The 23,612-nt window shown below is 40.7% G+C and overlaps 1 protein-coding gene across 15 annotated transcripts in view; it reads left to right on the plus strand.

Moving 5' to 3' along the window:
* LRCH3 (leucine rich repeats and calponin homology domain containing 3) overlaps nucleotides 1-23,612 on the plus strand; it is a 62,325-nt gene that overhangs the window by 2,137 nt on the left and 36,576 nt on the right. For all 15 annotated transcript variants that reach the window (XM_064721252.1, XM_064721264.1, XM_064721249.1 and 12 more), the window contains exons 2-3: nucleotides 22,940-23,084; nucleotides 23,441-23,567. In XM_064721252.1, the coding sequence (XP_064577322.1) occupies nucleotides 22,940-23,084; nucleotides 23,441-23,567 (272 nt within the window). The remainder of the gene's footprint in view (nucleotides 1-22,939; nucleotides 23,085-23,440; nucleotides 23,568-23,612) is intronic.

The raw sequence follows: 23,612 nt of genomic DNA on the forward strand, positions 1-23,612 counted from the left end.
CTGTGCTTCATAAAAATGGCTGGAATTGCTGCCAAGTTACAAATTCAGTTACAAAACTGCAGACGAAACAAGGATGTGCAAACCTTCCTCCTCATGTGCCTGAGCAGACACCTCTCTGGTGTGAATCATGTACTGATACAGCTCATTCCCATTCTTGGAGCAATAACAGTAACTGCATGTCAGTGTGAGCACAGGGATGGGAATGAATCACACCCCTCGGTAACGTAACTGCCCTGCCCCAGAGCAGGATCTGCCCCAGAGCAGGGTCTGCCCACAGAGCAGGATCTGCCCACAGAGCAGGATCTGCCCATAGAGCAGGATCTGCCCCAGAGCAGGATCTGCCATAGAGCAGGATCTGCCCCAGAGCAGGATCTGCCCATAGAGCAGGATCTGCCCCAGAGCAGGGTCTGCCCATAGAGCAGGGTCTGCCCATAGAGCAGGGTCTGCCCCAGAGCAGGGTCTGCCCATAGAGCAGGATCTGCCCCAGAGCAGGGTCTGCCCCAGAGCAGGATCTGCCCCAGAGCAGGATCTGCCCACAGAGCAGGATCTGCCCACAGAGCAGGATCTGCCCATAGAGCAGGATCTGCCCATAGAGCAGGATCTGCCCCAGAGCAGGATCTGCCCCAGAGCGGGATCTGCCCACAGAGCAGGATCTGCCCACAGAGCAGGATCTGCCCATAGAGCAGGATCTGTCATAGAGCAGGATCTGTCATAGAGCAGGATCTGCCCCAGAGCAGGGTCTGCCCCAGAGCAGGGTCTGCCCATAGAGCAGGGTCTGCCCATAGAGCAGGGTCTGCCCATAGAGCAGGGTCTGCCCATAGAGCAGGATCTGCCCCAGAGCAGGATCTGCCCCAGAGCAGGATCTGCCCATAGAGCAGGGTCTGCCCATAGAGCAGGATCTGTCATAGAGCAGGATCTGTCATAGAGCAGGATCTGCCATAGAGCAGGATCTGCCATAGAGCAGGATCTGCCATAGAGCGTCGGAATCTGCCCCAGACAGGATCTGCCATAGAGCGGGATCTGCCATGAGCAGGGTCTGCCCCAGAGCAGGGTCTGCCCCAGAGCAGGATCTGCCCATAGAGCAGGGTCTGCCCATAGAGCAGGGTCTGCCCCAGAGCAGGATCTGCCATAGAGCAGGGTCTGCCATAGAGCAGGATCTGCCCCAGAGCGGGATCTGCCCCAGAGCAGGATCTCCCTGCCCCAAGCCCTGGCAGAGCCCTGGCAGCTGCTCTGAACGCAGCTGAACCAGCACAGCGGCTCAGCAGGAACAGGGTGTTGGAGATCAGGGGTTTGATCAAGTCTAGCTGGGTGCTCTGTGAGGATTTTGAGGTTGATGTGGGTGATGTCAGCCATAACATGCATTTCCAGATGTTAAATCAATGGGAAGATCACATTTTTTTGGACCCTATATGGGTTCAGATTTGACTAGTACTAACCCTGGTGCTCAAGCTGTAATAGCTTTTAGGTACCATTATTAACCACTCACTAAACTGTCACCAGAGCAGCAAAACCAGGTCAGGTTTGCTGCATTTTATTTTTGAACTTTACAATACAATATTTCTTGTAGGTGGAAAAGTTAAGTTTGTCATTAATCATTTTCTTCAGTGCATAAACTTTTCACTGGGAAGTGGATTCCCTGGTCATGTCAGAGCCTTGGCTGCTTCTGGGCACTGCTGTCTTCCAGGTGATGGAAACCCACATGGGACTTTTCAAACCAAGATCAGTGCTCGGGGTACTCTCAGAACTGAGCATGTAACTTCAGCAGGCAGTAAGGCACGAGTGGGTTTGTAGTTGTTTTGTGCTTTGATTGAATTAAGATCCCCTACAAAATCAAACTGATGATGGGATAGTCTGGAGAGCTTTGGCATGGATTAGCAGGAAGGTGACTCTGCAGTGTGTGATGCAGTCTTGTGTTCTCATATGTGAGGGATGTGCAAGAAATGCAGTGCAGTAATAACTAATAACTTAGATATTGAAAGAGTATCTCATTCCTTTCTGTTCCTCCCTAACAGCTTAATTGGACTTTCAGAAAGTAAGCAGGTTTACAAAGCTCATTGATAGTGAAGAATGAGCAAGCTTCTTCATTATCAAATGAAGGATATGCTTTCATACTTTTTGTTTTCTTTCATGCTTTCATTGAACATTCATTATCTCTCCCCATTTTATCTGAGTTACAACCCATTTGTTCATCCCACTCATGTTCTTGACCACAGAATAGGAAAAAGAAGGGCCATAAACCACCTGAGTTAATGTGAAAGAAAGCACAGTTGCATTTTGCCAGCACTAATGTAGATTGTGATGTCATTATTTGACAGCTTTCCCAGTGGCCTAAAGCATACATTGAGCAGAAAAGTTATTTGTCAAACCCTCCATGACAGCTGTAATTGCTTAAACCACTCACTGTCTCCATTTTTGAAGGAGAAGATGGGAATATGTGGGTTTATGCTGTAAAAGAAATGTCTGTTGTATGGAAATTGAGTAAGATAATTACATGCAGCTCACTATGTCTCATTTCTGGAATGTGTTAGTAGTAAAGAAGGATAGAAGGACTCTGAACAGGGAGAATAAAATGCTCTGCTGTGCCTTTTCAATGGCTTTGCCAATAAGCCATCTCTGTAATTTTATTCTTCCTAGTTCTCCACAGAAATGGTAAAACCTGACCATAGTGTCAGTAAATTTTCTGTATGCCAAGTGCTTGCATGCATCTGGAAGGATTGCAGTGAGTGTGTGAGTGTTCTGCACTAAAGGGTCTCACTGGTGGTTTTCATTCCTGCTACAAGTTCAGTTGATAGTGCCTAATGAAATGTAAAATGGCTGAGATAGCACTGGCCCTGTTAGCCAAACATTTGTTCTTAAAGCCACAACAGCACAGTCAAAACCAGCCTAAAAGTAATTTTTTTAAAATCTCTTTGGGTTACTGTATTTTGAATGTAAATTTATTGTGATCATTAAGGTAACTGGGAAGGAATTGGGATTATTGTTTGTTCAAATCTCAGACTATTTGCTAGCAGAGTGTACCATTTTAATACTTAGATCACCTAAAGTTTCAGTATTAAAACCCAAAACCTAATATGTCAGTAGGGTCATTCAGATTCTTGGGATTGCATTTGTGTCCTTGTTTCTACCCTTACCAAAACCCACAGAGAAATGCCCTGTGCAGAGGTTGTAGTAGCTGTAGGAGTGGGAAGGAGGGAGGATCACAGCCCTTCCCCTGACTTTGGACAGTAATCCAGCTTGTTCCACTCAGCTGCATTTTTTGATCTTAGCTCCTACTTCTCTCAGTCCTTATTTAATTTGATGATTGCTCCCTTTTGTTTTTGTTCTTGTTGTGTGTCTGGTATTAGGAAGTCTTGATCTCATGTGGTCTGTGTATAAATCCTGGCAATTTTTGGCCTAATGGAGTTGTCTGAGAGTGGTGCTTTGGTAAATTGCTAAATTGAGGTCAGTTCTCTGGCTTTTTTTTTTGTTACCATGAAAACCCAGAGATCAGCAGCCTGTGGTAGTTTACAGGTCATTTTTGTTGATGTGTTGGGATGGGATGGAGACCTGAGGACTGCAGTAACGCTCAGCTGCTCTTTGCCCACAGGAAATCTTTTTGCCTCACGTTTTATGGCAACTGGGAAAATGCAATCTGAGCTTGTGGCTTCTAATCCTTGTGGCAATAAAAGCAATACATGACATGCAGAATGCCTTTGTTTAGTGAGTTTATCTTTTAAAACAAACAATAAAGTCCTACCATCAAATTTTACTGCCAGTGGGTTCTTGTAAGTAGTGCTCAGTAGTATTACATGTGTTTCTAGTTACTTCCCCTGTCTTCCCCTTCCTTGACTCCACCATGATCAGATTTAATTTTTTTAATACTGTCCTGACTGCATATGCCCTTGTGGTTATATTTTTGGAGATAACTCTACCTACATAAAGAGGGTAGGGATTAATAGTTGAATATATTGAGGCCTGTAGTCACATGAAGGACAAATTGGAATTTAGGGAAAAAATAAAACGTCTGTGTTTCTTTCATGATGTTTCCAGCTGTGTTCTCCTGTGGTTATACCTGTGCTTGGAGGTAGGAAATTTATGCTGGGTAAATACTCCCTGAAGGCTGTCATAAACACACAGCCTAATGTGATCCAAGTTCTGTGCTGATGCCAAAAGGAGAGGAAGTTCTGTCTTCATCTCCTGCTACACAGTCAACACCAGCAATCCAGGTGCCTTCCAGCAAGCTGCTTCATACTGACCTGGCTGAAAATCCAGCCTGTAACTCTGTGCATCAAATCCTTGTCAGCTCACTGGGTTTCACGTGCATGTGAATGGCAGCAGATGGAAAGGATGGAAGCACTGCATGGACAATGGGAGTGAGAGGCTCTGTTTTGGCAGATGTGTAAGCTTAAACTGACTCTCACCAATTGTGAGATTACACCTTGACTCTGTTTTGTAACCTTTTAGCACTGACCTGCTGTAAATTTGCTAATCATTTTCTTCCAAACAATCTTTGACTCAATGAGCATAAGAAATTTTTATTCTACAATATGGCTTATAGAGTTGAATTTCATTCAGTGAAACTTTCCTCCTGATAGGTTTGGCTCTCGTGCATCCATTTGGCAAAATACATTGTTTTATGTAAGTAGTTTTAAACTGATGGTTCAGGGTTAGAATGCAGTAGATGTAATTAGTTTTGTCAGCAGAAGAACCAGCAGTAAAGAATTAGCTACAACAAACACTACAAATTATGTAGCATGTGTTAAAAATAAAATTACATGGTAGCTAACAAAAAGGCTGTAACTCAATTCAAGGGTTCTCTCTGTAATAACTAATCAGGCTTGGATCTCATGGTTTCTGATGTTGGCCAGACAGCTTGAATGAATTGCAGTTGTGTATTCATCTGAAGCCATGGGCTGTGCAGGCTGCTTTCTTCTTCATCTCCTGTGGCCCCCTCGCCAAAGTGGAGGGGTGGAAATCCATTCATGTTAGAAATGTCTTGTAGTTAGATTTATCAGAGCATCAGAGTTAAAAATATTGCCTTTATTCCCTGAATTACAGATACTTAGAGAGGATGCAAAGGGTACAACATGGTGGTCTTGTCTTTTCACTTGAAGTCCCCAAAACTGTCCCAGTAGTCCTTGGCTTCAGCCTCAATCCTGCACTACCAACTGCTGCTTCCCCTGGCAGCCCACAGTGTCTTTGTTCTCTTCTGGCTGATAATGTTCCTGATTTGAAAGTTAAAGTATTTACCCTCATAGCCTTCTCCCAGTGAGCTTCAGGCACTCCAAAAGGAGAACACACTGAAACCCCCAGTTTGCTGTGCAGCCCAGGTGTTGGCTGCTGGAACATCTGGTTTGTGACCACAGTGTGCTCTGTGCAGAGGGCAGGAGGATTGGGGAGCATCTATTCAGTTCCAGCCACCACCCCCACATTGTTCAGTGACCCATGTGAATCTCAGTCTCTTTATTCAGCTTATTGTTGAAACTTAGCTTTGAATACAGAAATGTGTTATTGTTGCCTTGGGCTTTTGGGTAGTGCTCCAGACTATTGAAAAGTTTTCAAACACTATTTTTCATGTAATCTCTGTGCAGTGAAGCATGGTAATGTTACTGCATTTTTTATGTATGAAGCTTGGAATGGTACAAAGTTTGAAAGCATCTGTTGATTTGGAGTACCAAAATTTAAAATACTTGGTGCCTGAACTTACAGGCATTATTTTTAAATGTAGCTTTTAATAAGTTCAGATGCCTTGGTGACTCCTTAGAAATACTGGGAATCAAGCCCAACAACTAGAAAAAATGTGATTAATTGTCGTATTTTTGAAAGATTAGTTTAGAAAATTTGCTTAGTACTGTGAAGGAAATATGTGGCACTGACAGTATGCAATCTGTTTTTCCAAAGCAGTGTTCCCTACTTTCAGATTAACCATCCCTTTTTCTTTGTGTAATTCCCTGGGTTTTTTCCCTCATGGTTTTTCAACAACACTCCTATAGGACTTTGACTGTCCTGATTCAAAAAGTCTATTTGAACAGAAAAAATTGGAAGAAGAATGAGAAGTGCTGTGTGGTTTTTAATTAAAGACATGGGGACAGTAGATACGCACAGGAAACGAGCAATTAAAGTTCTGTGGGTATCTCTGACACTTCATCATCCTTGTGCTTGATTTGGCCATGTTACCTGTAAACTGTAAAGAGAACTGAATGTTCTCTTTACAAAATATCAGTGTGTTTTCCAGGTTGCTTTCCTGATGCTGAATTCTAAATTCAGGGTGGGTTTTAGTCAGAGATGCAGTCTGAATTCTCTAGAACAGTCAAGTGGAATAAAGGTGGCATCTGTGTGACTCCAGGACAGTTCAAACCTTTCCATTTCCCTGAGGTGAGCCAGCAGGAGAGCAGGAGGTTGTCATTCCCTGGAACCTGTTTCTGGGGTGGCATCTGTCCTTCCAAGCTGTCTGAGGGCAGAGGTGATGGTTTGATCAGATCTTTGGTTCTGTGCTTGGCTGTTCTGGAGGTGATTGTGTTGTACACAGGTTCCTCCCTGTGTTCATGTCACATGTCTTGTTCCCAGCAATGTTTGTTACCTCAGTTCTGTCTCTTCTGCCCATGGTTTTTTCATCTCCTTTATCCCAACTTTCCATGTCCTTAGCAACTTCCATTCTTTTCTTGTTCATCTTGCCTGGTCTCAAACCCCTCTCTCATCACCAACTCCAGTCTTCTCACCCAAGTTGTTAGCATGAGAAAAAGAGGAATAACTGGTATCTTAACATTTGGTAGGAAATAGCTTTTAAATCAAATCAGAATATTAATTTTAGGATGCTGATGAGACAAGTAATAATTTGAAATGCTTAACTCAGGATTACTATTATTTATGGTCACATATATTAATTAATCTTTTAGTTCAGTCATAGACCAAGGCTTCCATTGGTATTTGAGCTGGTGTCAGTCAGTTCTCAGGGACTGAGAGTCACTGAGCACAATAACAGCAGGACAATCAGGAGCTTGTCAGTACACTGGTCCCCAGCTCAGCTATGGAAGAAATGTTTTTGTAGAGGGCCACAACTGAATGTGGTTGTGAGCCATAAAATATCTGCTGTTTCCTTTCATTCTGCTGGCTTGCAAAGGACTGGGGAGATTTGTGCTTAGCAAGGTAAAAAATTATCTTTGGAACCCATCTATGCTAAAACAGCAGGTCATCCATTGGAGCTGTGAACTTACTGCAAAAATTCAGATGTTAAATATTCATGGCTCTGTTCTGCTGGGTGCAAATTGTGTCACATCATTCAGGGATGGCTGTGTGTCAGAAAATTGTTATAATTACCATTAAATGTTAGTGTGGAAATCCCAGGAGCTTCACTGTTGGTAGCAGTCATCAAACCTTCACTGCTGATTAGCTCAGAACTGGTGCTGTTGTTCTGGGCATGGTGAAGGAAATCACAAACACACATTTCTGGTGCTCGTGATTTGGCTGGGAATTATGTAACTGAGCAATGCAGATGTGATATTTTAAACATCTGTCATTCTGCTTTCACAGATATGGTGAAATGAGAAATGCATCTGTTAGGTTCTTTTATCAGCATTATTGCATTTCAGTTTCTGTTCACAGCCCCCGTATTGCCCTGTAGTGGTTAAGAAATAAGTCTGTGGAAATTCCATTTGAAAAAACACATTATCAGTTTGAAACCAGACTGCTTAAGTAGCTTTCCACATATAAATAAAATTAAATGTTATTCAGTTCATATTCCTTTCACTTAAAACATATTTTTCTTCTTTGAATCCATAAAACAAAAGGCGAAAATACAGATTTTCATTAATAATGCAGTTGTTGTGCCATTGCTGCTTCCATATATAAATGGAAGAAAAACTTTTAACACTTTTAATAATGACTATAATTATTTCTAATTAGATTTTCAGACAGAAATGTGATTTTTAAATTTTTTTTTTAACTAACTTTGGCTGTACTCTTGCCATATGAGTTCTTTTTAATTCTTAACCATGCTGAAAATGTTACAAATAGAAATAGAAGGGTTTTTAGGAGCATGCATTGCAGGCTGTATGAGGGATTGTGGGATAACTCAAATGAGGTGTTGTTCTTTCTGGTTTGGGGAAAGGCTTTTCTCTTGCAGTCAGTGTCTGCAGCGCCTGTCCCTGGGGCTCGCTCAGTGTGGGAAGGAGAAGCGTGTCTGGCACCTGGCACTTGTTCGGGATAACAAAAGCAAACAAACAAACAGACCTGAGGAGAGCCCTGAGATTTTCTGTTCTGCGCTCTGTGGGCTGCCCCACTTCACCCTTGGAGAGGAGGTGTTTCAGTCTGCTGAGCACTGGTGTCTGCTTTTATATCATATTAGAAGAAAGTGTGTTCATATTTATAGTATGCTTTCTAGATTGGCCTGTTCTGTTTCTATTCTGGACCATAAAGAAATCCTCCTATCACTGCATTTCCCAACTCTTTGGATCTTGCTTTCTATTCTGTGTGGTACATTCTGCTTCCTTCCTGTGTGCACCACGACATCCTCATGTCAGAGAATTTAGAGAAGAACTTGGTAGGTGTATTGTTTTACTTCTCAGGCAAAAAGCATGACATTTTAAAGCTGGAAAGCATAGTTTGTGCTCCATGAAGAGAGGAGGAAAAAAGAAATTATAAGGTATACCTTATGTGGGGGACTTCTTTTTAATCTCATTTCAAGTTTTGTGTGGCATATAAGTGAATTCATGGAAACAGGTTTTTCATATGCCTTTGTATTTCATTTCCATGCCAGATGATTTGAAGTTCTGTGACTACATAATATCATAAAATTGCATGTTGTGCAGAAGAGTCATTTTTGGTGAAATGTTGGTATTAATTTTTAAAGGCAATGTCAAAATGCAGTGGCAAACTTTCATTACCAAAATTTTTTGTCAGTTTATGGCAACTTGTCTTATGGTCCTGCCACTCTTGCTGTCTTACTCTGTACCAGTGAAATGCAGAACTCTCCATTTCTTTTACTTAATATTTCTTGTCACAGTTACAACAGTGTTTCTTCTTTGCTGTAGTGCTGTTTAAATTAAAAATTCTTGTTTGTTAAATACTATCGGAGAAATACATACTAAAATAGTTTTATTTTCAAATATAGTTTGTGGTGAGACTTTTCACAAGCTTCTCATTCTTGCCAGGGAGTTTTATTTTACTTCTGTTAGAAGTAGAGATGCATTTCTGTGCCTCTGATGATTTCAGGATAGATTTTCTTCATCATATTGTGCTTACAGTAATAAACTCAATATTAGTTTCAGGGCAAGAGAAATATTCTGTACTGCCACTGTTGTTAGTGCTTTATCATAATTTTTTTTTAATATTACTTCAAATGTCCTGGTTCACTCACATTTTCCTACTCTTAATATTTTATTTATTTATTTTTGCTTATCACTTCCATATTTATGCTGAAGTTAGATGAACCTTTTAATACTGTGTCATTTTTATGATATTGTTCAAATATTGCATTTTGGGACCAATGATTTTTAGTGTATAATCAGCCCTTCCAGTTTGCTGTGTGTGTTCAATGGCTCATTTGCCATTCAGTGAATATCAAATCAGTTTCTTTGCTGCATCAAAGCCCTTCTCTCTTATCTCCCCACAGCCTGTGTAGACTTTAAGAAGTTGTTAAAGCCAAATTATTTCCATTAAATCTGTTGACTAAAATCCAGGGAATGATTTTTGCATTGGGACGATTTCTGTTGTTTGGGGTTGGATTTCTGTGGGATTTTTTTGCAGTCTCTGATTATTCATTTACCTCGTGTTCACACGAGCTGGAGGCTGTTGACCCTCTTTGTACCAAAGCCTGTTATCCTAGAGGGGTTTTGGGAAAGGTAAGTGGATTTAATAAATATCAAATGTATGTTTTAACAACACTCATAATTTTTGATAGGAAAAAATAATAGATGAGTCCAGAAGTTTGCACACAGACTTACAATCTGGCAATACTTTTAGCTCAATTTTCAAAGCTTTTTTAATGTGTCTTGCTTTTTGAAGTTGAAAAAGCTGACTTTTTTGAAGTTGAAAAAGTTGATTTTTTTTTTTTTTTATTTGAGTAATTCCTTTTGTACTTGAAGGAGCTTTATCTAAGGGGCTGGGGCGATGAGTTCATTCACTGCACACTTCCCCTCACTGCTGACTTTGTGAAGCAGTGCTGGAAAATGAAACCCTGCTCTGCTGGAAGCCAGGCAAGGATTTCAGGAGCAGGGGCAGAAGGCAGGGTCGTGTTCCAAGGAGCCCTGAGTGCTCTCACACATCTCCAGTGGCTGCTGTGGCCTCTCTTAGCAGGGTGAGGCACTTTCTCTGCTACTTGGGGATTTTTCCACCTGAAATTCTCACATGCTTTCAAATGAACACTTTTTAAGTTACAGTTTTATATACATGTACAGCTAAAAATAGCAGCAGTTGAAACAGTCATTATGAAATAGAATAGTGGAGATCTCTGGAAGTGAATTCTCAGCGTTGTTGTGCAGTGTGGGCAGTGGCTGCACAGCTTCTCTTCTGAGGCTCAGTGTTTGTCAGGAATTCTCCTAGCAAGGCAAAACAAGCTTTCATTTTCCTCACTTTGCACTGAGCTGCTATAGATCAAAGTTTTCACATGTAGAAAACTGTTTCACTGAAGGACATGGAATGATAGAACCAACTAGCCAAAAATTTTCAAGAATTTTCAGTTTGAGATTAATTTTCATGACAGCTTCTTAAGAGCAGTGTTTACTGTTAAACCTCAACTTAAGCATTTCCCTCAAGAGGAATCAGTTTGGTTTGGATTTGAAAAAAAAATTTCATTTGTGGTCAGATGAGTTTGGATTTTGTTTTATAAAACACGTTTGCTTCCAGCATTCATAATGTTAATTTTATTTTGTGAAAAGAAGTGCATGCAATTCACCTCAAATGCGAACTGGAGAATGTAGGAATCATTTTTATAACCTTGCTACTAGTTTTTAGCAAGCTTAGGGTTTTTTTTTTTAAAAAGTGAAGATGAATGAAATGGTGGCCTCCAGTCCTGTAGCCCTTGATCCCTGGTAATGTCTGCATGGTGTGTTTTTGACTGAAGGTGACTTTTATGGTTTCCTATTCAAAATTTATTTCATATTTTAAACATATAATTTGGCACTTGCTGCCATTTATCTCCTTGTCTGGCTGTTCCCTCTGATAAGGGATATTTTCCATGCATATCCTATACTGTGTTTTATTCCTTGACACTGAAATGGCTTGTGCTGCACAGATGACTTTGTAAGACTCCAGCTCTCTTTCTACAATTCTGGCAATAATTGTCCTATTGAAATCCAAGCACTGCTTGTGCAAAGTGTAACAGGCTTTTTTTGTTAGGGATGATGTCAGCATGAGAGATGGCCTCAAGGAGCCATTAAAAGAACATAGGACTTTTGACTGTTATTGACTTTTCTCCTCAGTAAAATACAGTTCTGCAGAAGATGGATCAGTGTCTGCAGTGGTATGAGATGTATTTGTTGCCTTTACTGTGCACTCTGATGAATCTGTATCTCAGTGCCATAAATACAGAGGCATTCTATTAAGAATGTCAGAGAAATGCAGTAATAAGAGGCATAAAATTTTATAGAAATGCTTGCCTTTCTCTGAAAGCAATTGGCCTTTTTATGTGAAATTACTCACTTTGCTTTTTAGGGCCTTTGAATTTTCAGTTCTGGTTTGTTTCTAACTCTTCCCTTAAGACATTTTGAAATGTAATTGCAGCTAGCAATTTCTCTTTATTGTCTGTCTATCTATTGTAGACTTTATCATTCCATTTAAACTGTTGTGGGAAAAAAGGACTTTAGTAATACATTTTGAACTGATTGGTGAAATATATGGAGGGAATATGCAGAATTAATGTGGCAATAGGTAAATAGCAGCTGTTATATTAACTGACATTTATATGTGAAAATGCTTCTAGATGGAGAATTTTATGTCCAGTATTAAGATAAATTGAAGCTTTTAGTAAAGTAAATAGATGAACAGTAGAAATAAGAAGTCTTGTTAGTTGCATTTTATGTTTCCAACCCTCCTGAGTGCCAACATTCCTCCTGCTTTTATTCCATGCCAGGTTGTCCTTCCCTAAGTTGCAGTTCACTCACAGAGCTGTTAGGATGGCTGGATATATGAGATATTTTACTGATTGAGATGGAAGCCAGGGCAGAACATCCAGCAAAGTGACAATACCACACAGTCTTCCTCACTCCTGATCCCTCCAGGTGTGACTCTGACAGCCATGAACAGATTGTTCAGGTTCATTCAGCAGTGTGGTCCCTGTGCCTGGGATGCCTGAGCTGGAAGGGCCACCTTGCACAGTGTAACAGTGCTCAAAATGCACTGTGCTGCCTTGCAGGGGTTTTCTAGCCTGGCTCAGTCCTTCTAGAGGTCCTTGACACTCTTGTGTCACCAGTGTCATTACCAAATCTAATGCATGCTCTGCATTAGATTTTATATTAACCTGTGATTTTGCTTTGTCCTGGTTATCTGAGCCTTCCTTCCCCTCCCTTTTGTGAATACCTGAGGTTTGGCTGTGGATTTTACGCTACAGACTGTGGTATCTAGCATAGTAACTGAAGTCTTATCGTGAAATGGAGGAACTAATATTTATCATTTTCTTGATTTCCTGTCTGTTTTGGGAGAAACTGTATGTGCAGCATAGTTCCTTGGCAGGAATCTTTTCTATTTTCCATTCTGCTTCTGTGCATAGTCTTTGTTCATACTGTGTGCCCCACGTTTTCCATGTAAAATTGGAAAAGAGGGAGAAATGGGTTTGAGGAGACAATCATGTGTGTGAAGACCTTGAAGCCTTCTAGTGCTTACTGACCAGTCTCTGGACCATGAGAAAAATGTGGTACTTTTAACTTTAAAAGTAAAGTTGCCCCATAGAGCACAGAGCCTTCTCTCTCTCCTCTTGCTGAGGGCAGACATCTCCCTGTTCCACTGCTCAGCCCTTGCTCTGGAGGTGGAATCCTGCACTGTGTCCTGTAGTGAAGTTTATTTTTGAATACAACTTACCACAATGTGAGGACAAACATAACAACATTAGCAAGCTTTTAATTAAAAACAAGATAAAAATATGTATTAAGTGACTTGACTTTCAAATGCAACATTTCAACTCGAGCCCGCAAAACAATGTCTTCAACTGAACTTTTTGCAGCCCTTTGCCACATTTGTTCCTGTTTCTGCATGGCAGCTCAGCTCCCCTCTGCACAAGCCACATCACTAAGAACAAGTTGCTGTAAGTTAGGAACTGACAGCCAGGTTAGTTCTGCCTCTGTGGACGTGACGAGTTATACTCAAGTCTTGAGCCATCAGCTGTCTTGAAGTGTTCATGGGAAAGTGAAGAGATGATGTCAAAGAAAATGAGGAATTGTTTTGATTGGGAGAGTCCATAGAAGGGAGGTATGTTGATGTTTTTGGTAGGAGTATGTTCATATACTGGTATTTATTCTCCATGGTCCTGAGTGGGAGAACTGAGAAAAGCAGATGTCCTAGATAAAAACAGATGATGAAGAAATACAGAAGAGGTAAATTTTGGTTTTTGTATGCTGGGAATCAAAACAGCAAATCTGAACCATGTAATGATTTTAAGTGATTGTGTTGCAGCGAGACATTTACAAAACAAGATTAGTCTCCTTTGTTTTAGCCAAGATGGTTGCATAATGCTACAAGAAAATGAAATGCTTAAGTAATGAAGACTTTGATCTTATTCAATTCAAAGTAAGGTCAACTTAGAAAATCCTGATGAAAGATTTTCTTTCAGAAGTTGTTTTCTTACTTCTCCTTTTCTCAATTCTTTGTTAAGGCAAGATTTCAGTTTGTCAATGTGCTGATAACAGCTAATTTAAGGAAACTGTGCTGCCAAAGGAAGTCACTGCCCTCGTACATCCACTAGAGAGACAGTTCATGTAAGTCCTCCCCAAGCTAGCTTCAGGCAAAATTTGCAAGAGAAGTTTAAACAGCTTCAAAAATCATGTGAGCTAACTTGACGGTTTTTCTGCCTGATGTGAGTTGGGAAATGCTCACACAAGCATTGCAGAATTAGTAGCTTACAGCAAAGGGCTGGTAGGGAGGACCCAGGAGAGGGGATAATTTTAAACCAGTGAAGTCGGATCCCAGAGGGTGGGGATCTCCCAAGCTTTCAGATGTGCTTTGTTATACTGTATAAAAGGCTAGACATGAGAGTTTCATGCTATCATTTGACTTTTTTGTTTTTCTTTTTTAGTTTTAAATCAACAAGGAGTATGTTTGGGCCAAACCCAAACAGCTTCTTTCAAACCAGTTTTATCAATGGAGGGGTGTAGGCTGCCATACCAGCTTTGTAGGTGTAGTCCAAAGGCTGCTTTCCTTGGAGATAAATACTGTGTCTGTGTATGTTCTGCATAAAAAAAGCAGAGGGGCTGCACTGCAGCTGGACAGTGAGGAACTGAGCTTCCCTCATTTAACTGGCCCTGCTGAGCTGGAGACTCCTGTTCATTCACTCACTGATAGATCTGCAAAGTTACTTCTCCAACTTCCAATTCGTTTTAGAGCTGGTTGAAAGAGAAGCATGATTATGCTGTTGGGTGAGTGCCAGGTTTAGTGAGGAAAGGGAATGAAATTGCTAAAAGAGAGAAGGCTGGGGGGCTGTCACTGGGAAGGTGGAAGTAGAGCACATGTAAAAATTTCTTTAACCACAAACCGCATGTGAAGGGGTTGGAATGAATTCCTGTTTTCAGACATGGATAAACAGTTCAGCTTTGCATCCTCTCTGCTGTAGCAGTACATGAGTTGCAGTTTGTATTCTGTCTGAAATCTGGCCTGTTGTTTACTGGTCAGTCATAAGGCCCAGCTGGGCAGGTCACCTGACTTCCTTCTGCCTCCCTTTTAAAGCTACTGCAAATCTGCCCCTGCTCATCTGCACAGTGGTTTCATCTCACTCTCAAAGTGTTTGCTTAACTCCACTGTGTGCCATCCCTAAAACACCACGATGTGTGCAGTAGACAAGGCCATACCATGCTTTGTGCTATGTGTCCATAATGAGCAGAACTTGGGTGTAAATCCCTGATCACATTCCTGTATTTGCTACTCTGAAAAGACCTGTTTTATTAGAAGTGTTTGTGAGTTAAGGAATCAAAACAAAACAAAAACCAAAAGAGCAGTTTCATGGCTGTTATTAACCAGCTAGTCCAAATCCCAGGTACTGCCAGAAGTCCTAATCTTGTTCTTCAGTACTCATAAAGCCACATTCTTGTCCTCTCCCTTGTGTTGATGTTAGAGATTGCTCAACTGCAGCAGGAACTGGACCATGCCTCAGAAGGGCTGAAGACTTTTTGTGGCTTTGGTTTTTTCAGGATTTGCTCTCAGTAATGAGACCCAACTGGTGGTGTGGCAGCACAGGCTGGTGCAGGGGAGAGCATGGGAACACGTGGCCAGTCAGGAATTGCTCCAAGGCTTCATGTGGCTGACTGTGATGGCAGGGTCTGCACTGGATAGTGAATAAACAATAGTTGATGTAACAGTTTGATCCATTCAGGCTACAGATTTTTCTGCTCTAGAGCCAGTTAGAGGGAAAGCAACTGGAGTTGTTGGAATATGCAAAGTTTTCAGTTCCTGCAGGGACTGGAGCTTGTCACTCTTGCCTGCTCTCCAGTAGCCACACAAGAACAACTATGTAATGGTGTTCTATAGTTGTCACTGTTTGGTTTTTTTTGTTTTTCATAAACAAACAATATTTTTCCTTGCAAAAGGAAAATGCAATCATTTTGCAGGGGAAGTGGCATTGTATTCCAAGTTACTCTTGTTAGAATGTTTATCCTCTTCTTGCAGTACTCAGGTGCTCTGCTCTAGCAAGACATCATGCTTTCCTTGGAAATGTGCTTTCTTGTCAGTGATCATACAGCAGCTCACATTAAGGGCAGGACTGGAAGATGTGTTTGTGTTTAGTCAGTGTTTTTTATGGTGGCACCTGTGAGGTTTTCCTTCATATGTAAAAGAGAAAGCTAAACTACAGCAAATATACATTAAAATCATGTGAAGAGAAAAAAGGGAAGGAGAATGGGAGTTGGTGTTTAGAATCTTCTGTTTTCCTCTTTGATCCCAGGTATGATTGAGTTTTCTTACTTAGTATAATTAAAGTTCTTACAGATCTTTGTATATAGATTTTTCTAGTGTTAAGAGCAAATGGTAAATGTTGCAGAGACTAGGCCAGGTAAGAGGGTTGTACTTGCTTAATTTCTTTTTTTTTTGTTAATATGATATGTTTTAACAGAAAAGGGTTGCTAAAAAAGCCCAGTGTAGTTCAAGTAACTTGGAAGCCAGATTCTGCAAATCTCCCTTGTGTGACTGTTCTTAGGATGCTTCTGAATTAGAAAATAGAAAACAAAAAAGCCAGCCAGGTTTCATGGGTAATCTGGGTGTTGAAGGGGAAAAAAAAGGTAAAGGCTTTGGCCATAGTTCTCACTTCATTAAACCTGCTTCCAGCAAGGGATTTGTGGGAGTTCTTCAGAGAAGTGAGGGGTTTTCTTGTTTTTTAAAAGCTTTGGCAAGAAGCTTTGTTATTTGTATTGAATATTCCAAAATAAAACTGTAGCCAGAGGAAATAGCATCTGTGAAACTTTGATTCACACATGTGGAACTTGACAATGATTTGGCAGTGATTTGAAGCAGTTTTATAAAGGACAGTTCAGCAGCCTTGGTCAAAAGCTGCAAACCTTGTCTTTAGCACTCAGGGCAATCCTGAGGGCCCATTTCAGTGTGATGTGTAATCTTCTATTTGTGTTTCATGTCATGCAGTGAATTCTCAGGTTGGTGGAGCAAGTTTTGATGGTCACTCTGCATTCCAAATGAAGAAACCAGTAACCTTTGCCTTGTTTTCTGCAGCTGCAGAAATCACAGCCTGTGCATGGTGCCAAAAGCAGCAGGTTGGAGATTCTCAGTTACAAACTGTTAGTCATGGAAATGGTTAAAGTGCAGTTTAATGCTGCTGTGCTGCTGCTAAGCAGGAATGTGATCATGCATATCAAGCATGGATCTGCTGAGAATTGAAATGTGATAAGTGTATCAAGGATGGATCACATCTGAACTTAATCTTCCTTCATGAAATGCTGGAAATTGAAACTGGAAATTCTATATTTTATTACAGGGCTACAGAAATAATGCAGGTGAAAACAGTCTTTGTTACATCTGTTCTGTGGGTATCTGGCTTGGGCAGTGGGGCTGTCCTTGACAGTTTACCTGGGGAAAACACAGAAGGAACAAATGCATTTTGGTTCAGCAAATGCTGCCTTACCTTAATTGGTTTACACGAAGATTATCTTGATGCCTGGGGAAATAATTGGGAAAAGTTCAGGTTTGACAGGGCTGGCAGGTAGAAGGTGAGTCAGGGGATGACATTTTTGAGGTTTGTTTTAAATTAGGGTATGGCAAAAGTGGTAGTCTTGTATCACAGCAGGCAGGAAGAGGTAAAGTCACCCCTCCTGTGTCAGGAAATCCTCCAGGTGTGAAATGAGGCTTGGAGGATGCCAACATTTTCAGTGGGTAGAAAGAAAAACACTCCCAGTAACTGAGTACAGGGAGCAACAGCATCAGAAGTATATCACAGAGTAAGTAAATCATCCCTTATGATGATTTCTGGTTTCCTTGTGCAAGAAAAGTCAGTACCATAATACCAGTACCTCATCTGCTTGGGGCTATGCTTTCATTGTATTAATTTTCTCTTAGTAGCTTTATGGGAGTGTTTCCTGAAAGTCAGCAGAATCACAAGGATTGTCTGTCTTAGGTTATCAAGTACTGAAGTGTTTGAGAAGTGAAAAAAAGAAAAAAATTCATAAAACCAGGCTAAAGATGCATGCATTTATTTGGCTAAGAGAATGAGTGACAAGCTAAAGGTGGAGCTGAGGTTTGTATATCAATGTGCCTCAAATCCATTTGGAAATGTTGTTGTTCTAATAGAGTTGATTCTAAATGTCAGCATTGAGCAATCAGATGACATCAAGTTCCTCAAAAGATGGTTTTAGTGCCATTATCTGAGAGGTGGCTGTAGCTAAGCAGTCACTTTGCAGGGGGCAGGAGCTGTGAACTGGCTGTTCCAGTGAGCTGCTTTCCCTGTCATCAAGGCTACATCACCCAGTTCAAGCATATTCTCCAGTACAATGGTGGTTTTGTTGTTATCAGTGTGAAAGTGTGGAGTTTGCTTCTGGTCTTTAAGTTGTGTATGTGGGAAAAAGAAAAAAAAAAAGGGCTGTTTACACAGTTCCAGATTTTGGTATTTCTTCTTAAACAGCTGCACCTTCTCCTCCTAAAGCAGTTAGTGCTGCCTTTTGCCTTCTGTCACTATATTGGCTGTCAGTCTTCTCATCATTGATTGGCTTCTTTAATTATTCATAAGAAAACATATTTTCTTCTGTCAGCTGCAAGCTCATATGTCTTAGATTTGTCTGTTATTAAAGGAAACCATGAATGTGATTTCAAGCTACAGCACCTGTCTCATAGTCTTGGGGAAAAAAGAACATTTGCTTGCCATAGAAATGGAGTCATTGTAGCTGAGGGCAGTCTGTAGCCACCAGGGTCAGCATTGGGATTCAGATGAATTCACAGGTAGCAGGGTTTGTGCATCACTGCAGCAAGTTCATGGCTGCCATCACAATCTGCAGAGGGGCAGTTCTGGCTGTTACATCAGGGGGGGAGCCCACAGCTGGCAGTGGCACAGCCTCTCTTACATCAGTGTTGCCAGCTGGTGTTGTGGTGGTTGCAGACATTTGGGTTTGAATAGACAGCCAAAATCTGGGCTTTGCTGGTTGTAATTTAAAAAAATTAAAATTTGAAGTGTGTGGGGAACATGTGCAGGTCTCTGATGACAAAAGGCAGATTTTTATGAACAAAATTTTGTATCAAAGCCCAGGTCTAGAGTGTCTGCCTTTGTGATAGTTAATTGGAATGAGAGCAGAAGCCAAATTCCCATCACAACAGGATTATGGACTGATCCCATCAGCACCTAGTGATGAACTGGAATTCACCCCCAGCCAGCTGGTCTGAGTGCCAGCCACAGCTGAGCTGCAGCTCCCTCTCTTTGCAGTGTAGGTCGTGGGTACCCCTTGTGTTGAACATCTTTGTGCATCACTCATTGTCCTTTGGAGGCAAAATTTGTGTTACAGCTGAAGTTAAAAATATGTGAACACAGACCTGCTAATGGTTGATGTTAGAGGAACATTCTTTGAGCAGGAGGAGTTTGCATTTAATGCCAGAGGATGCAATTTGAAGCACAGTGTATCTCTAGTCACATTTAACATTGGATTTGCTGGCTGTCTCCACAGAATTCTAATTAAGATGGAAAAGGTCAGTGCTCTGACTCTGCTCTGAGATTTCATTTTGTATCTGTACTGTTGGCTTTTTTATCTTTCACGAAGAGCTTAGTTCCAAAGAATGCTTCCTCTTTGCCAAAATTCCACATGATCTTGCCTTCAAGGAAACACATCCATTTTTAGTAAACTAGGAGAGCCTTTTTTCTTAGAGAAGATTTCTGGTAACAGTGATTTTAACCCATGAAATGTGGACACAAATGGCTTAATCCTAGTTCAAATTATAACAGCTATATTTCATTCATAGGATTATTCATACTGAAATTCAGTATTTGTGCTTTTATGGGGGAATTAGTAATTTGATTTTTTGCAGTTTAAGGTAGGAGAAGCAGCAAGGGTGTGCATTGACTTGTTAAAGAAAATAACCTGCATCGCATTGATTTCTTCTTGCTTGTTAAAAAATATGAAAATTTAAATAATACCTCACTACAACACCTGTTATTTTCTCTGAGAAATAGAAATCTTTGCAGAAATTTTAGTTTACACAGTATATATCACTTATACTTTCTCTTTTGAGAAAAACACCAGCTAGTGCTGTGCTGCTGGGCAGCAAATATGTGAATATATAACCAATCACTGGGATGATTTTGTTATCTTCTGGTTTTGTTGTAGCTGGGCCTCTCATTTTGAGGAAGGTGATGGGGGAGAGGATGGAATTGCTGAATTGTTTCATGCAGTAACTGCTGCACTCTGCCCTATTTCTGGTCACATTTAGGGTCTTTTCTGGCATGGACAAGGATTCCAGAGAAATTGAACAAAATTAAAAATGTCACTGTATCTTAGGGATGCTGTGTTCTGAACTTGAGGAAATTTCAATACTTATTGAAGGTTTGTGGGGGACAAAGCAGGATTGCAAATAACCAAAAGCAGTTCTTGAATTTGCAGATTCAGAATTCACACTGTTTTGTCATATGTTGCTTCTGTCTAATTCTCAACTCAATTCTCAACTCTCTTTTCAGCTTAGTTGTTGTTTTCCTACTGCTTGCCTGTTTTTATGCTCCTGGCCAACCCTCCCTCTTGGCTCCCCCTTTGGGCACATGAAATCACAGAGGCTGTGTATGAGACAGCATTCTCATGGCCATAATGAGTAAAAATGCTCTGAACTTATAACCAAACTTGTAACTGGTTAGACCCATTTTGAATTATTTAAGAGATTATACTGCAGCATAAAAATTCAGTTGATTTAATCCATTTCCCATTGAATATCCACTGCTAAATAGGAATGCCAAGTTTTAAAAATCACTGTAGATTGAGAGAAGTCTAGAAAACTTATTCATTGGTGCTAACCAGCTTTGGTGTCTCTTTGCTATCACACTCTGAGCTCATTTGTTACTTAAAAGAGTGTATTTTCATTTCTTCATACCTAGTGTTATTTTTGCAGGGAGTTATTTCTGTAGCAGTACTAAATCATAGTTCAGAGCATGTGAAGTTCTTGACTAATTCATGCCTTATGGTCTGCACAATGTGTAAAAAATAGTTTTTAGATGTTCTTTGGTAAGGTAAAGTGAAACAAAAAGCAAATGAGAATTCTCATATTTGTGGTTAAACCCTTTCCAAAACAGAGTACTAAGAAACTTTTTGTCACTTTTCTGCCAGAAAATAGGATCACTACTTGAGATGCCTGTTTCTCTGTTGAAATGGGTAGAATTCAAACTGCCTTTGGCAGCACAGCTGTGGGAAGGAAGGATAAAGCTGTGAGCTGAAGGATGCTCCTGTGTTGTGAGAGAAGTGGTGGAATTCAGAAACTTTTACACCTTATACGTAAATCAGTGTTGTAATAATTCTTCAAATAGATGGTTAAACATCCACTCAGTGTGGGAAATAAGTATTTTCTCTAAATTACTCTTGCTTGTTTCTTGTCTACTCTGAAATAATTTGCATTTTTCTCTCTTTCTTTCATGGTAACATACAATTGTATTGTGAGATCTCACAGCAAGTTGTGTGGATGGTAGGTAATTCCAGTGTGGTTAGCTGCACTTGGTGGAAATGTCTCAGGATACATGACTTACGTTGGAACAGTGTGATTGAAAACTTCTCTTCTCCTGTTATGTTGTACAGCAGTGTTGGCACACAGATCCCACTGGGAATGTCACGGTTTTGGACACCACAGGGTAGCACAGCACCAGACTCTCCCTTAAATCAACTTGGGGGGGAGGGCTGGAGTGTGCTGTCATTTGCACTAAATCCTTAATTAGAATTAAACTGTGGAAGTGAAGCAGAAGGGACTTCAGGACATACTGGAGCACTCTGGGAGATGGCTGGTGCAAAATCAGCATCCATTGCATAAATTCTGAAAGTGTGTGCTCTGTTCTGCAGGATATATACAATTACTTTATTGACTCCTTTGTTACCTACAGATTCTTGAGCAGGTTGTGATCAGTCCAATTAATTTGTTGCTTCCACTTAAGCTGGAGTTCAGTCAGTGCTTTAAAATGCCAAGAATAGTCTCTGCCACCAAAGTAGGGATTCTTCTGCCTGCACCAAGATTTTTCCCTGGTTCTGGTGTAGGGTTTTTGGGAGAGGTGATCAGAAAACCACTGTATTTCTGATCAGTTTCTCTCACACACTGGCAATGCAAAGCATTGGGACAAGCTGTAGAGGTAGGGAAATTCTGCTTTGGCAGTAGCAGGATCCATCAGAATGATATTTCTTTGCATTGATGCATTTATCTGATGTTTTATCTGGATCAGCAAATGGTAAGATCAGGATGTTTATGGAGCCTGTCTTTAGCAATCTGTAAGTGCAAGTTTTTCTTCACTCCTGGAAGAAAGGGATAAAAGGGAAAATGGTTTTCTTTTTCACAAAAAGTAGAAAAGTAGGGCAAAGGTCTCAAACTGCTTTCTGTCATAAAATAATAAAGCTATTCTAGATATGCAATGCAAACTTATTGCTGCCTTCTATCATTTTGTAGTTTTAACTCCCATTATTAGAGCTGTCGGAAACATTCATTTAAAGTGTTGATTTTTCAAAATCAAGTTTGGACAAGTTGAAGCTGAGGTCATGTTTGAGCCTGATACCAGCTGGAAAGAAGCACTTGGTGTCTGTGTATTGGTGGGGGAGTGATTGTTAATTTATTTATTTTTTTTTAATTTTTATTGGCGAACAGACAAGGGGTTTCATGATGTTCCCCATTAATTTTTTGTATTGGTGGATTAGAATTTTCCATGACTTTCATGCTTTATTACCTGTGTGCACCCTGCTGAACCTTCTATCCATCCAGCCCCTGCTGTAGTGAGCTTTTGGCATACCTGGAGGTTGGGCAATGCTTCTGTCAGACCTCAGGGCTGGCTGTGGCAGGAAGTGGGGCCTGTAGGTGTGTGTCTGTGGGAACTGCCCTTTGGAATTTATAAGCAGCAGCTTTCCTTGACCTTTAAAGAAAAAAGAACCCTTTGCCAACTGCATTATTTATCACAATACAGCTTGTGAAGGAGAGTAATGCTCATGGATATTTTGTGCCCGTAGACTGGAAATTGGAACTCTCCAAGGAAACATACAGATTCTTCAAGTATAAACATTTGGTAGGTGTTTTGGTTAGAGCAGTTTAACCAAAACAACCTTGCCAAGCAAGGAACTTAGTAAAGTTCTCAGGCAGCTTTAGTGAATGTTTGTTGTTTCCCTTGCTGCAGACTTGTCCCGGAACAGGCTGGCGGAGCTGCCAGCAGAGGCCTGCCACTTTGTGTCCCTGGAGACTCTGAATCTCTACCAGAACTGCATTCGCTACATCCCAGAGGCTGTTCTGAACTTACAGTCTCTAACATTTCTAAATATCAGGTAACAGCTCTCTTACCAATTTTGCTTTAGCATGGGGGAAGCTTTTGCACTCAGCCCAAACATACTCCTTTGTGACAGAGCATGGCCATTTATCAGAGCCCCTGAAAGGGCACAGAAACCTCACAGTGCTTCACACTGAGCTCAAAAGCCTCTGATCAGCCTTGATATTCAGATTTTGTTCACACATAACTAGATAAAGCAAGTAATGAAGAACAGTCTCATGGAACCACTTTTGTAGTAATTACATAAAAACTGATTTGATCATCTAAGTGGAATGTGCTTTTTGTATGTGTCTTTCATTGCATGAATATTTCTCATTAGACTTATGATTATTTTGTTTTCTTTCTGTCCAAAAGTCGAAACCAGCTTTCAACATTGCCTGTACACCTCTGTAGTCTACCACTAAAAGTTTTGATAGCAAGTAATAATAAGCTGGTTTCAATACCTGAAGAAATTGGACGGCTCAGACAGCTGACAGAGCTTGTGAGTATACACTTGATTTCCAGCTATTACTGTTCTGCTCTTGGC

Source organism: Zonotrichia leucophrys, chromosome 9, assembly GCF_028769735.1.
Source record: "Zonotrichia leucophrys gambelii isolate GWCS_2022_RI chromosome 9, RI_Zleu_2.0, whole genome shotgun sequence".
Taxonomy (NCBI): domain Eukaryota; kingdom Metazoa; phylum Chordata; class Aves; order Passeriformes; family Passerellidae; genus Zonotrichia; species Zonotrichia leucophrys.